The following is a 15,178-nucleotide window of genomic DNA, read 5'->3' on the forward strand; positions in this document are numbered from 1 at the left end:
CTGGTTCTGTGCCCACGGTCACTGTGTGGTCTCTGTGGCCTTGGCCCCCATGTCCTGGGGCTCCCTGTCCTGCCTCTCCTGGGGGTGGGGGATGCAGCCCGGAGTCTGGGGATCACCCGGGCGGGGGTCCTTCTGCTCCTGATGCATGTTCCTTTCTCTGGGCAGTGACCTCCTTGGAGCAGAGTCTCCGGTCCCTGGGGACGCCGAATGACACGCAGGAGCTGAGGGAGAGCCTGTGAGTGTGACCGTGGGCATCAGCGTGCCCAGGTGTGCCCTACACCCACTCGTAGGCCTGCCTGTCTGCAGACCAGCCCCACACCTGCTGGGGCCCCACGTCCACCCCACACGCCTAAGGGCCAGCCGAGCCTGTGCTTGGAACTGGAGGCCGAGCTCACAGCAGCGTCCCCTCCATCCATGCGTGTGGAAGCCCGGCTGTGCCTGCCACACCTGTGCAGACACACCCGTGCATGCTGGCGTGTACTCAGTGGTGAAGCAGCTTCCACTTGTGTGCACAGACGTGTGTGTCACACAGCAGAGCTCACGGGCAGGCCCTGCACCCTTGTGAGCACATGTGTGGGCATGCTGGCTGCCACGGGGCTGCCGGAGCACAGGCAGCTTGCCGCTGTGGACACCCAGCTGGGCCTGTGTTTTTGTGGCTGTGGTTCTCCCTGTGGGCGTCTTGTTGGGCTTTCCTGTCTGCTTGCCCAGTGGCCCAGCCCGGGTTGGATCGGGTACAGAGCCAGCCCGGGGCGAGGCTGCGCTCCCCGCAGGAAGGCTTCTCAGGGGCTGCATCTCTGGGGAGAGAGAAGGGAGATCTCTGCCAGGGGGCTGGGCTGGCTGGCACCAGGCAGGGGGTCGCTCTGTTTAGGCTCCGTCACCCAGGGCCTGGTGACACGTGATGAGAATGCCACGTGATCCCAGCACGGCCCGGTGGGGGTTCCTGAGCCGGGGCTGGGGACTAGCATTTATGCGCTCCTTCCCTGCGCCACCTCCGGGCCAGGGGACCCTGCGTTGGCTGAGCTCGAGCCTCCCCCGTGGGAAGGATGCTAGTGTGGGCCGGTGGACCTCATGGGCTCCGAGGGGTGTGGGCTGTGGCCGAGACCACGTGTCTCCTCTTGGCATTGGTGTCTGTTGGAGAGGCCACAGCCTCTCTCCGTCTCTCTGTCCGTCACCCAGTCCGTCTGTGTGTCCGCCCATCCAGCCGCCCGCCCGTGCATTCATTCCCTCCCCTGTGCCCACCCCGCTGTCCGTCCGTGTGCCCACCCACGGGCGTGCCCACCCACCGTCCAGCCACGCCCCCACTGGCGCAGCCACCCACCCACCCACGCACCCAGGGGCTGGTTCACCCGTCCGTCTCACCCAGCTCCCCGTCCCTCCGACTTTCCTCCTGTCCGTCCACACAGACTAGCTGGGACCACTTCTGCCCAGTGTGGGGGTCCCGAGCTTAAGGCAACCAGGGGCCCTTTGCAGATTTTACGTACAATTTTGTCTTTAATTATTCGTTTTGTTTCTTTTCTTAAAAATAACGTATTGTTTTCTGATTGTGAAAGTAGCATATGTTCGTTACGGGAAACGTGGCCACGCAGGATGTCTGAGTTAACATTTCGGTATTTCCTGCCAGCCTCTTCTCGAGTCCTTATGCATTTTGCAGAATTGGATTTCAGTGAATAATGTTCCGGATCCCGGTTTTCACTGTTAGGAACCTGGAGCGTGTGCCCTTATCACACACGGGGCGCAGCTCTTCAGTGTGGCGGGCGCGGTTGGATCTGGGTCATTAGCGAGCGGACACTCGGGCCGGCTCGTCCAGCCCTTCCTCTTTCTCGGTCCTGTGACCAGAGTTCCCAGGAGCCATGCTGTGGTGGATCCTGTTCGCGCCCGTTTCCAGGGTCAGTCCCTGGAGCCGTGTCCCCGGGGTTGAGCGGCGGGCATTTTCAGGGCCCGGGCCCTTGAGCGTGTTTCCTGGGCTGCCTTGCCCAGCTGGCCGAAGGCCAATGTCACCGGCATGGGTTGGAGAGGACAGCCGGCTCCTGCTCCTGCCCCTGCCCGTGTGATATGTGGCTGGGGCCATCCCCTGCCCTGCCCCGTTGACCTCAGCTTTTAGACCCAGGAACTCTGGCTTTAGCACCTTCCTGTCTCCCCCCAGCCAGAACCCCACACCCCCCTGGAGCCCCTCTGCCTGCAGGGTAGCTCCACACTGGCTGCGGGCCGGAGCCTCCCAGGCCCCCTTTCGTGCCGGAACTGGTGCTGCTGGTGGACTGGCAGCATCTGGAAGTGACTGAGGCCGGTGTAAGTCCCAGCTCTGTGTGTTCTCCACGTTGACAGTCAGTGGGCTTTTATTCTGTGACGTAGGACTAAAAAAACGTCACCACCATCCGTCACTGCCCGTGTTTTCTAGAGGGTAGAGGAGAGAAGGCTTCAGTGCGACACGGCGGGCTCTGATCTCGGGAGGGGACGTTCCTTCGAGAAGAGTAAGTCTAGTGACCAGAGAGCCACACAGAGTTGACCGTGACTTTCTCACCTTGCATGAGACGTGTGGCTTTGCCACTTGTGTCAGGACTAAGAGGGGACCCCGCCTTGGGCACACTGCTGTAGGCTCCCCAGCCGGCTGAGGTGGCCGGGATGGACATCTCTCTCCCCTGTGGTGTGAAGCTCAGTGGCCAGGGGACCTTGTCTGTCTGTCTTTCTTGTGGGGGCGTCACCCAGGCTGCTGTGGAGGGATGGGTGGGCGTTCCAAGAGCCTTGTGGCTACGGAAAGGGGCCTGTCCCTGCAGCCTCGTGGGCACGCTGTGGGACAGCCCTGGTTCCAGTCTGTAGGTCCCTGGGCACAGAATCAGGGTGCTGGGGTTAGCTTGTATTCACAACAGGCAGGGAGGCTCTTTCTGGGCTGACGCGGAGGGCTCCCCAGCGCTGGGACCCCAGTGGCCCCAGCTCCTCCCAGCAGGTGTGTGACTGGATGGGGTGAGCCCCCAGCTCCAGGGCCCCTGGGTCCAGCATGGCCTGCCTTTTCTCCTCCAAGCCCGCCTTTCCCGGTTCCCACCCCCAGTGCCCCCTCCCCCACTGCACTCCCTGGCGCCCCGCGTGTCTGTAGCCTGGTTCCCTGGGCTGGCTCAGCCGGTGAGCCCCGTGCTGACAGGCTGTAGCAGCGGGGTCCCGGGGGCCAGCCCGTCACCCTCTGACCGTGTGACGTTCAGGGTGACCTGGGTGTCTTGGTCTTTGACGTGTGGACCCAGACCCTGTTGGGGGTGTTCCTTGGGAAGGAGACAGTGATGGCGTCCGTGCGTGGTGCCGGGCTCAGCCTGCAGAGATCCCGTCTGACTGACCTCGCCGCAGAGGGAGGACGGCCCAGAGCAGGGGTGTGGTGCAGGGAGCCGGAGGGGGATGGCGAATGGCCTCAGAGGGTCGCAGTGCTTCCTGGGGGGTATGGCGACCGCTGGGGACCCCAGAGCTCCGAGACCCCACCCCATGTTGCTGGTGGTCGGCCTGGCTGGGGCTGGGGGGCTGACTGATCCCGAGGACGGCCCAGAGCAGGGGTGTGGTGCAGGGAGCCGGAGGGGGATGGCGAATGGCCTCAGAGGGTCGCAGTGCTTCCTGGGGGGTATGGCGACCGCTGGGGACCCCAGAGCTCCGAGACCCCACCCCATGTTGCTGGTGGTCGGCCTGGCTGGGGCTGGGGGGCTGACTGATCCAGGGCTCTGACCGGATGCCTCTGTGGGACACTCACTGATGCACCGGGTGTGTGTTGTGGGGCCTGTGCCGGGGACTGGACTGGATGGGGCAGGTGTGCCTGGGGGAGGGAGGTGACCGCCTGGTGTCCCACTACTCGTGTGTGACAGAGGGGACAGTCTCCTGACCGGTCGTCTCAGGTCTGGGGGGGCCGGTGTGTGCGTGTGCTCTCGCGTGACCCTGTGGTGGTCGAGGGCGCCCACGTGGGTATGTGTGCAAGAGGTGTCTGCTTGGGATCTGTCCACTGCCGGTGGGGCGACAGGGCAGAGGCCGCGGCAGGGGGATGGGGCCCTGGGGAGCCCCCGGCTCCAGGTGGGTAGCAGTTCCCCCGCCTTGGCAGGATTTCTGTGTCTGGACCAGCTCCAAGCGGATCAGGGAGTCCTGGGTCCCGCTAATCTAGGGTCGTATGGGTCCAGGGCTCCTGGCAGGTCTTAGTGGGGGTGGTTCAGGGCTGATGCAGGGGCCCTGGGCTGGCCCCGTCTTCCTCAGCCTAGCAGGGCCCTGAGCCCCGTGAGCTGCTCCTTCCAGCCTGGTCATGGTCACAGTCATGAGTGCGCGCATCTGCGGAGACGGGGCAAGGCTTGTTCAAGAGCTAGGGCTCGGGGGCAGGCGTGTATCCAGTGCTCTGTCCTCTGCTGTTACGGGTTGTCGGCAGTGGCGTTGGCCCCATCACCTGGGCTGACCACTTCTCCGAGCTGGGACCTCCTCAAGCATGTCAGAAGTCAGGCGGGGAAGGAGGCCTTCCCGGGGGCCGTGGAGGACTGCTCCCCGGGAGGTGCAGGAGCTGTGTACCTGACATTGTGACCTGGGCGGGCCTCCAGGACTTGGACGTGATGCTCAGCTCCGTCCCCAGGGGCTAGCTGATAGCAGCCCTGGGGCCAGCCTGTAGGCCTGGAGGCCCGTGGGCTTGAAGCGCAGAGCTGGTGGGCCATTGGGCCGGCGTTGGAGGTTTGTGTTGGCTCCAGATGCCTGGGGCTCAGCTGGGAGCACTCAGTGCGTGGGAGTCCTCTGCCGCTGTGGCTGGAGGACCTGGAGCCTTCTTCTCCACTCCCGGTCAGCAGATGTGCGGAGTTCAGCTGGGAGGTCCCTTGCGGTGTCCACACGCGGGCTCTCCTGCGGCTGGGGCTCCCTGGGGCACGGCAGCCTCGTGGTGCTGACCTTGGTCAGCTCAGGGCTCTGGTGCAAGCGCTAGCGGAGGAGGGAGGAGCGAGCCTGTCCAGGTTCAAGGAGAAGGGACTCAACGCCACCCCTGGGGGGAGCGGTCAGAAACCGTGGCCACGCTTAAGACTGCTCTAAGCTTCCACGAGGCAGTGGGTGTGTTGGCGGAGCCCCCGCAGGAGGGGCCTGCAGCCCTGAGGGGAGGCGTTTCAGCAAGGTGGGCGCAGGCCCGGCCCTATGGGCCTTCTGGGCCTGGAACATGGCTCAGGCTTTATTTCCAAAGTAGTAGGAAGCCATGGAGGGTTCTAGAGCGCAGTGGGCTGGTGGACGGCCGTGAAGACAAGTCGGAGGAGCGGGCCGTCGCCGTGGGCGGAGGAGTGCAGGAGAGGCGGGGGATGGCTGTGTAGGGCCTGGACGGCTGCCCCTCGGCCTGGTGGGCTGGGGGCTGAGCCCCTGCCTGACCAGGACCCCCCCGACTGCAGGCAGCGGAGACTCCTGAGCACCCCCAGGGACCACCCTGCCGGGCTGGGGGATAGCCTCGCCCGTGCCTGTGGGACTGGGAAAGGGTTGGCCCGGGGGGTTGCCCCCGAGGGCTCAGGGGCCGGTGAGCTCAGGCGGGCACCGGGCAGTTGCCTCCTGGTTTCCTGGGACCTACCCTGGACGCGGCTCCGGGGTGGCAGAGCCCCCTCTGGCCCGGTCCTCTTCCAGCGGGGCCTTCTAAGGCTCTGGGATTGCCTCCTGCCGAGCGGGCACAGGGCAGGGATCTTTGAAGGAACCTGAGAAGGACCGAGGGGCTGTGGAAGGGGACCCATTTCTGCTCTGTCACAGCGTGCTGGCTGAAGGGAGGGACCAGTGACTCTGCAGGACACCAGGCCCATCGTGGTGCTCCCCGTTGTGGCCTGGACCTGCCCTTCACTCCTGTGTGCGGCAGAGTAGTCTCCCCGTGTGGATGTTCCTCCAAATCCGTAGGCGGAGACCTAACCCCTGGGGGCGGGGCCCGGAGCCTCAGGAGGGCGGCGGGTCCTGCGGGTGCAGCCCTCGCAATGGGACGAGCGCTCTTGTGGAAGGACCCGGAGAGCTCCGTGACCCCTTCTTGCGAGGCAGCCGTGGGGAGGTGCCGCCTGTGGACTGGAAGGTGGCCCTCGTCACACGTGGAAGCCGCCAGCGCCCCGATCCCGGACGCCCAGACTCCCGCCTGGAAGCAGACACGTCTGCTGTCTCCCAAGGCGTCCAGCTCGTGGTGTTTGTTACGGCAGCCCGAGCGGGCAAAGATGCGCTGTTCCTCACGGATGGCCTTGGCATTGTCCCTTCTCGGTCGTCCTGAGGAAGGCTGCTGGGAGCTCGCACGTGGACGGCGTTCTCGCATGGATGCCTGCATGTGGGGTTGTGGCCTGAGCGGCGTCTGACGCTGGGACTCCGCCAGGCTGTCTTCCACGGTGACTGCACCGCCCCGCCTTCCCCCAAGCAGTGCGTGAGGTTTCGAGTGCTCCAGGCCCCACGACACTTGTTACCCGGCTGTGACCATAGGTCTGGTGGGGACGAGACGCCGTCTCGCTTGGGAAGCTGACTTGTGTTTCCCAGTAACGACGTTGAGTGAGTGTCTTTTCACGGTCATGTTGACCGTTTCTGTCTCTTCAGAGGTGTGTCTGTTTGGATCCTTTGCCCATTTTCGAATTGGGCTTTTTGTCTTTTTATTTTGTCTTTTATTGTTGAGATACTCCGTATTTCTAGAAGCTTTTGGCCTGTGCAGACTGGGCTCTCTGGGGCTTTTGTCTTCCCTGGTGTGGCTCACGAGTCACTCTGCCCCTCTGACTCCTCCTTGTTCTGGCCTCCTTCCTTCTCTAGCTTCCTTCCCACGTTGGGGGAGCTCCCATCCGTGGGGTTCCCGTGGCCCGTTGTCCCCCACAGAGACACGGCTGCTGGCCGTGGGCACCCCTCACCTTACCTTACCTGGGGCCTTCCTGCCCAAATGTGTCTCCTCCCCGCTCTTGGGCCTGAGCCTCCAGCCCTCCTTTGACCACGGACTGCCCGCCCCGGTCACACGAGTGTGACGCTGCCCCTCACGTGGCCTCCCGACCCCGCCTGTCCGAGCAGCTCCCCTTCCGCAGGCTTGCCTGAGCACCGGGGGATGGGGGCCGCCTGGGTCTTGCTGGCCGCCTGCCGTGTGTCCCGCCTGAGCCCCTGGAAATGCAGCATGGCGCAGGAGTCCAGGCTAGTTTTTTTTATTTTGGCATGATTTTCCACTTATTCCAACACTGTCGGAAGGACTGTCCTTTCCCTGTTGTGAGGACCTTGGCATCTTCTCCCGAAATTCCCCGATCATGTATGTGTGGCTGCCTTCTGGGTTACTCTGTTTCACAGCCCGTGTGCCTGTCTTCCTGAAGGCCCCCGCCCCGCTCCGGTTTTCTTGATCACTGATGTTCTGCAGTAAGTCCTGACCTCCACTGTGGACGCCTCCGGCTTTTCCATCTTTCTGTGAAGCTCTTTTGCAGACTTCCGCTGCTGTACATCTCAGTATCAATTTTAGAATAGCTTGTTGATTTCTGCAGTTTTCACATCCAGTTTAACTTGAATTGAGGTTGCAGTGACTCTGTAGACCAACTTAAGGAGAACTGACCTCTTGACAATCTTGAGTTTTCCAACCCGTGAATATGGGCAGGATTTCTCTGGTTCATATGTTCTTCCGTTTCTCCCCACAGCTCCCTGTGCGGTTGGTGTGTGGGTCTTGTGTGTGTTGTACTCAGTTCATCATTACCCACCCTGTGCGTTTGTACAGTTACACAAAGTGCCTTCGCTCACATTTCACTCTGGTGTTGGCTGCGATGACGCAGAGACACCGGTGACTCTGCCTTGAGTCCTGGGTCCATTAGAGTCTCTGTCCAGCTGAACATGTTCCCTTCTTTGTTCTGGTTTTCCTGGAGTTTTTGTGATCAATACCCGTAAAATTTTATTAAATGCTTTTTCTGTGAAGTTTACGGAGATTGTTTTCTCCTTTCAAAATTTACTCTGTTAATACAGGAATTTCATTCATTGTTTTTTGAGTGTTAGGCCACCCTGGGCTCCTGGGATGAAATCCTCTTGGTTGTGATCTATTATCCCTTTTTTGGGGGGCTGAGGGGTGCCTATTGGTCAGGGCAAGGTCAGACGCCTGGAGAAAGGCCATCTCCACACTGCTCCTTGCGATCAAGAGCCTCACGGAGAGACACAGTCACAGCATGACGGGGAAGCTGGCGCAGAGTGCCTGTGCCACCATAAACAGGAGGGACCGGCGGAAAATGGAACGAGAAGGAGGGCCGCAGGTCCAGTGAGAGTGGCCCTGGAAGAGGAAGCAGGGCCACCTCACAGCACCTTACAGGGTGCCTAAGAAGCCAGCCATGAAGGAAGGAGAGAGCGAGTGTACAGAGAAGAGGAAATTCATTCATTAATAAAACATGAACTAGTAATAGAAACAAAAGAGGAAAAAGAGAGAAACCAGGCCTCCAGATCCAATAGGAAAATGCTAATTAGGAAATATTGTGGCTCTTAAGACAATAAATTGAGACTTTATAACCAAGATGAGCCAGAAAAATTTCTCAAAAGACGTGAATTTTCAGAACTGACTCCGGAAGAAAGGGAAAGCCTAAATAGCTCCACATCTCTTGGAGGACATAGGTGTGACCTTGAGAACATTCCCACCGACACCCAGAGCAGAGTGCAGAGCAACACTGTGTGCCCCCAGATGCGGACAGGCCGCTCGCCTTCCTGCCACTGTGTCTACACCACTGCGAAGCAAGGACTCCAGAAGGAAAAGCGCTGCATGTCCCTCGTAGACACAGCAGCAGGGGCCCCAGCAAGACGTGAGATTGTGGCTCTCCCGGCCCGTGAAAGGGGCTGCGTTCGCTCGCTGCTCCTGTGTTCTGTCTACAGGCTGTGCTAAGCCGTGGGCGCAGCGGGTGGCAGTGCGAGCCCTCTGTGATGCGTTCCCTGCTGGGAGTTGGGGTGGCATCAGAGCAGAAGTGGAGAGGGACGAGTGTGGGGTGGGGGTGAGCCTGACCCCAGGGAGGTGGCCTGCGCAAACGGGAGGCACTTGGCCTGCTGCCCCTCGTCCGTCCAGTGTCCTCTGTGTGGGTGGCTGCTGCTGGTCACCAGCCCTGGCTGTGGCTGCCTGTACCCGCTGTCCGTCTGGGTGGCTGCAGAGGTGGTGGGGGAGGGATGTGGGCAGTGAGGCAGGGGTCTCTCCTGAGGACAGGGAGACGAGGTGATAGGTGGGGGCTGTGCTTCCATGGGACCCACGCAGCCTAGAGGTCCTAGAACGGGACCTCCCAGCTGCGGGGTACTGTGGGGTGTGATGCCACACTGGGCATGGGGCAGCTGGCGGGGGCTTGGTTGGGGGCACATGGGAGCAGTGGGGGAAAGGCGGCCCGAGTCTGGGTCAGCGCCTGAGACTCGCGTTGCTCTCAAGGATGAAAGGAGAGAGGCTGTGGGAGGGGCGCCCCTGGGGCTTTAGCTGGAGGGACTAGAGGGACTGAACCACAGAGGGGCAGGCGGCCTGGGCATGTGGAGTTGGAGAGGCCCCGGACATCCAGGTGGAGGTGCCTAGTGGGCTGCTGGCAGGGCCGGGCCCCTGTTCAGGCCCAGCTGCGAACGTGTGTGGGGACAGTGGCACACAGGTGACTTCAGGCCACGGGACTAAAGGAGAGCACCCAGGAGGTGAGCATGGGGTGCCGCAGGGGTTCCAGGGCCTGAGCTCTGGACACAGACAGGGCAGGTCAGGAAGGAGAGGGTCCCGCAAGCCCCTGAGCAGCGTGGTCCTAAGCTGGAGGTGGAGACGCCAGGAGGGCAGACTCTGGGCCACGGCGTGGGAGGTTGCAGCAGGGAGAAGTGGGGGGGGGGGGCTCAGTGCTCCGTGGTGTGCAGCGAGGTGGGCGAGTCGAGGGGAGAAGCCATGGTCCCCGGGCTCCCGGGATCTGTTGGCGGCCTGCTGGGAAGGTCACTCGTGCTGCTGTCCCAGGGGTGCTCTCCCCGGCTGGCCTGCGGGTCCTTTCCGTCCTGCCACCCCGCGCCCCGCCAGCCCCGGCTCCATGCTGCACACTCCGTGTGGCCCAGGCGGGTGTCGGACCCAGGCCCAGGTCAGACGGTGCCCCCACCCCTGCCACTTGGGGCCCTACAGGGAGAGAAGGGGGCATCCGACCGCTTTTCTAAGGCCCGAGGGCAGGGTTTGCTCCCGGTGTCACTCCCTCCGGGGGGCTGTCGTCGTCCCCAAGCAGGTGAGGATCTGGTCTTTTCAGTCCCTTCGAGGTCACACGCAGAACCACAGACTGCACACGTGGGCGTGGCCCCTGGGGCTCTTGGGTCTGGAGGTGGGACCGTCCTTCCAACCCTCGGGGGCTGTGGTGCCGGTTGCTTGCTGACGCCAGGGGGTCTGGGCTCCCGAGGAGGTGCCGCGCTGACCCCCAGACCAGAGGCCCAGGCCGCGGCAGCGCACACACGGTTTGTGTGCGGGGCGGGGGTCCTGACCACGGCGGCTTGGGTGTGAAGGGCGCGGCGGGCCGTCCTCCCGATCTGAGCTCCCCCCTGTCATTCTCTCCCTCCTCCCTCGCCCCTGCCGCTGCCTTCTCCGCGTCTGCGCCTCTGGCCTTCGTCCCTTCCCGTGTCTCCGGCTCTGCTCTCTGCGCTGGTTCCCCTGCTCCTGCTTCCTCCGCCGCCATGTGCGGCCTCACCTGACGCCCTGCGCCTGCTGACGTCTGTCCGGTCACCTCGCGGCCGCCCACTCTGCCCTCTCCGTCCACGCTGTCACGCTGTCTCCTCTGGCCCCCCCACCCCCGGCCTCAGGCACGTGACGCAGCAGGAGGCGAACAAGAGCATCGCGGCCGGCGCCGGCACCGTGAGGCAGATGATGGAGCTCCTGCGGGGCTGCTCCCGGGTATGTGGCCATGGAGGCTGTGGGGGGCTGGGGGGCCCCTAGGGAGATCGGGGGATGCAGATGCCTGGGATGCAGACAGCGGCCCAGCTGTCGTGTGGAGGGTGCCCGGCAGCCTCCGTGATGGGCCTGAGAAGCTGCTGTGGCTGCCACCCAGCAACCACAGCAGTCCACTGGGCGAGAGGCTGCTGCTGACGCCTGTGCCGTGTGGCCCCATACATCTGGGGTGTCTAGGAAACGCAGGCAAGTGCTGACGGCGGGGCCGAGGCTTGTGTGGCTGGTGGGGGGAGCTGGGATGGGCTGCAGGGTGTCCCGACAACTTTTCGGGGTGGTGGACGTGTTCCAAAACCAGCTGGTGGTCACGGCACAACGAGCAGTTACAGAGCTTTGAGTTAAAATGAGTGCATTTTTTTTACGAGAGTTTAAGTCAGCCTCTCACAGAAACGGAGGCCCAGAGACAAAGGGCGAGCTGGGCTTCGGTACCGAGGCACGTTTAGGGAGCGAGGGTCCACCGTCCTTGGCGGGGTGGGCAGCATGTGCCGGCCATCTCTGGCTACAGGGCCTGCGGCGCTCTGCTCAGCCCGACTTAGGCACGGCCCCCAGTGGTTCGGGACGACGTGCCAGGGCCTGGTCATGGACGCTGCTGGAAATCATGGTGGCTCCCCACACCAGCGTCCACACTGCTCGGCGGGGTCAGTGCAGGCGTGCCGGCTTCTCGCGCATGGCCGTGCTCCGTGCTCTTGGGCTCCGTGGGGGCTCTCTGGAACTCTCCACACCACGCTCGTTCTAGAGCGCATGTCAGGCACGTCCCGCCGGCGGCCCTGTGCACATTGTTCACGCTGGGGACTCCTGGCCATCCTGCCTGTGGGCGTCCTCAGGCCTTTCATCTGGAGGAACGCTGAGGCCCGGAGAGTGTCCTGTGCCAAGCATCTGCTCCGGGCAGGGGTCTCGGCTAGATGGCCGCTCTGGTTTCTCTGGGTCCACAGTCCACATTGTCACCTGTGTGCACCACGAAGGCTGAGACCCCAAGCTTGAGTTCCTGGCAGGTGGGGGGATCACCTTTAGCCTAATGTGTCCTTTTGTCTGTCCGCCTGCCCACGGGGCCATTCACCTGCCCAACCATCACCCATCTAAGAACCCAGCAAACACTGAATGCCTACGGCGTGCCAGATGCTGGGGAAGGACGCGGATGAGGCTCTCATGGTGCCGTGGTCAGACAGCCTGGCTGGGAGGGGCTGGCGTTGCTCCCTGTTTCCTCGGAAGAAAGGCTGTGCCCGTCACACGGGGCTGACGCCGGATTGCACAGCTGGAGACTACTGAGGAGTCTGTGGCTTCTTGGCTCCGTCCTGGGGCACCCTGTGTGTGCCCCTCAAAAGAGTCTGCCTGGACAGTAAAACGGGCTCCTCAGACCTACAGTCTGGCAGGGACCATGTTGATTCCCTCTGAAAAGTGCCCATCGGAAAGCTGGGGCCTCCAAACCGTGGCTAGCTTACTCTCCTGCGTGGGCTCCCATGCTGCGTGGCGGTGGTGGCAGGGCAGGCGCCAAGCTTAGGTCCGGGGTCTGGTTGGAGGTCGAGAGGAGCCCCCTGCAAGGGTAGCTGTCTGTGACTTGGGATTCAGGGTCTGCCTTTCCTGGGGCTTATGGGGCAGGAGGGGCCAGGAGTCCCCGTCATGGTCCTCGTGCAAGGCCACAGGGCTTTGGCGTGTCTTTGTGTGGCTGGTGCGGTGTGGAGACACAGGAGCGGTGAGTCCCGGCGGCCTGCTGGTGCTCACACTACCCCAAGCAGGCAGCCCTGGGTTTCCTGGTTTGCTCGTTCGTCCCCTTGCGTGGCAGGTCTGTGCCCGGTGTGATCTGGGGCACCGGGGTGCGTTGGCGAGCAAGACGTGCAGGCTGGGGCAGTGCGCTGCAGAGTGCCTGGCTGTAGGAGGAAGGTTTGACAAGCATGGTTCCGACCCTGGGGGTGAGACCCAGCCTGGCGCTGGATTGGCCGTATGGCCCCGGAGTCAGCAGCCTGGCTTGGTGGCCTGGCTCCACCCCCATGTGGCCATGACCGGGGGAGGAGGGGTCGTTCCCTGGGGGCTGGGGAGGATGGGGAGTGTGGGGGACTGGAGCGCCCCAGGGACGGGGGAGGCCATGGGGTGGGACGGGGCCTCGGCTGTCTACACAGCCCACCTTCTCTCTTTGCAGCAGGAGTGCCTCCAGCTGGACCGTCTGAAGACTCAGCTGTCCGACGCCGTGCAGCGCTATGGCAGGGTGCAGAAGGTGCGGCTGCCCAGGAGGGCGTGTGGGCCAGCCGGGCCACTGTGGTTCCCTCGCCAACTGTCTCACCCCTGGGTTGGTCTGGGTTGGCCTGGTGGGGGTCCTGTCCTCGAGAGCAGAGGGCAGGCTGGGCCTGTGGACGGCCGCCCATCGCCAGTTGCCACAGCCTCAGGGCATGTGCTGGAGGGAGACTCACCTGTGGGTGCTGCTCAGGGGCCCCTGGCGGGGTGGGGAGCGGGCACCCCCTGTCTGACAGGTGAGGACACTGAGACCCAGGGCTTCCATGGGGGGAGGGGGCCGACGTGCCCCGGAGCTGAAGGTGGCCTCTGCTGCCAGGCCTTGTCCACGGCCTTGAGCTTACCTGACTCCTCCTTCCCTCCTCCCCACCTCTGTTCTTCTGTCTCCCTCCATTCTTCCACAGAAAATCGCCGAGAAGTCCCGAGCCCTGCTTCCCACGGCGCAGCGGGTCAGCGAGCAGCAGGTAAGTGCCGAGTGATTGCTGTGGTCCGGGCGTGAGGTGACGATGACACGGCGCCCGGGACCCTTTGTGCCTGTGGGGGAGTGGGACGCACGGAGGGCCCCATCCAAGGGGGTCTTACTCGGTGAAGGACTTTCCCCCAAACCGGCATTTGGACCTTCGTTCCCCGGCATGGGCCAAGACGGTCCTGAGTGCAGACAGTTTCGCGTGCCCCATGGACTGACTTGGACCTGACTGGCCCTCCTGGGAGCAGAAAGTGGTAGAAACGGTGGGGCCGCGAGCACGCCCGGACTCCTGCACGAGCAGGGCAGAGAGGGGCGGAGACAGCGTCCGGCGGTGCAACAGCTGAGGGTTCCAGGGCTGTCCGGGCAGCTCAGGCCCCAGCTCGAAGACTTCTGTTACCAGCTCACCTTGTAATACAATTTTGAAAACCAAAGACAAAAAGGCCTAAAAGCAGATTAAAACCCAAGAGGAGACGTCACGTCATTTTTCGAGGAGTGAGGAGACTCACACCTGGCATCTGAGGTGGGCCCGTGGGCGCCGGACGGCAACCTAGAGGCGTCTTTAAAACACTGAGAGGGCGCTGCTCCCGTGGTGTCCTCCGCCTGCTGAGAACACTTTTCAGAAGTGAGGCTGGAAGAAAAACATTTTTAGAGAAGTGTAAAGCAAGGGAACTCTGATGGGAGCGCGGGAAGGGGCTGCGCTCCGGAAACGCTGATGTGGGGACACGTCTGACTTCAGGTGGCCGTTGAACGCTGCTCCCGCCCTGTGGGGCCTGGATGCCGGGGCGGGTCCGAGAGCCCGACCGGCGGAAGCTCAGGAGTGAGCCGCGTGGGAGCCTGCCGCGTCCTCGGGAGGTGACGGGAGCCGCGGGGCATCTCATCTCGTGCAGGGGACACTGAGGGACAACAGGAGAATGTCAGTTACACAGTAAGCTAATGCATACGCGAAAGAATAAATCAAACCTGACTAATTTCAAAGAGAGCCCCCTCCCCCCCCACAAAATAAAAGGAAAAATGGAAGGACAGAAAACAGGAAACAAGTTGTAAGAGGCAGATTTATACCAGATTGTTTGTGACTCCATGAGCATGGCCTGACCCCTCCGATGGAAAGGCACAGACCGTCAGACTCGGTTAAATAGAAATCCAGAAATGTGACGGGAGTTAGAGGTTGGACAGAGACATGCCGTGAGGCCAGCCCCGAGGAAGATTGGTGCCCACGGCCGAGCCCGAGCACGCAAGTCTGCGGGGAAGCCATCCCCGGCTCACGGGACAGTGTGATTGTCTGGACTCGAGATGCAGGGCTGCCTGCGGGCTGACCACGGAGCCTCAGAGGACGCGGGACAGAACCGACGGTGATAAAAGGAGAAACGGCAAACCTGCGGCCGGAGACGGGGACACACCCGCGGAGATGGCGGAGGAAGCAACGGGAAAGTGCGGGAGGGTCCAAGAGACTCGGCCTGATGAACGCGCTCCTGCCGGACGGCGGCTCGCAGCACGGTGAGCGGCCACGGGAGAGCGGGCGTCCCCGCCTGGGTGCAGTGCGCGTCAGACTCGGACGCCGGCCTCCGCGGGCCCCAGGGGGTGGGTGCGACCCCCAGCAAGTTCTCGGGTCAGCGCCGTTCAGCTCCCACTGGTACCAAAGAGGCAGTTTCCCAGCG

The 15,178-nt window shown here is 62.9% G+C and overlaps 1 protein-coding gene across 1 annotated transcript in view; it reads left to right on the forward strand.

The window, feature by feature from the left end:
* The window catches only part of TSNARE1 (t-SNARE domain containing 1), an 86,354-nt gene that overhangs the window by 45,414 nt on the left and 25,762 nt on the right, over positions 1–15,178 (forward strand). The window contains exons 7-10 of the mRNA XM_082720614.1: positions 166–235; positions 10,693–10,783; positions 12,969–13,043; positions 13,462–13,521. Coding sequence (XP_082576740.1) covers positions 166–235; positions 10,693–10,783; positions 12,969–13,043; positions 13,462–13,521 — 296 coding nt within the window. The remainder of the gene's footprint in view (positions 1–165; positions 236–10,692; positions 10,784–12,968; positions 13,044–13,461; positions 13,522–15,178) is intronic.

The sequence above is a fragment of the Mustela nivalis genome (assembly GCF_964662115.1).
Source record: "Mustela nivalis genome assembly, chromosome: 2".
Taxonomy (NCBI): domain Eukaryota; kingdom Metazoa; phylum Chordata; class Mammalia; order Carnivora; family Mustelidae; genus Mustela; species Mustela nivalis.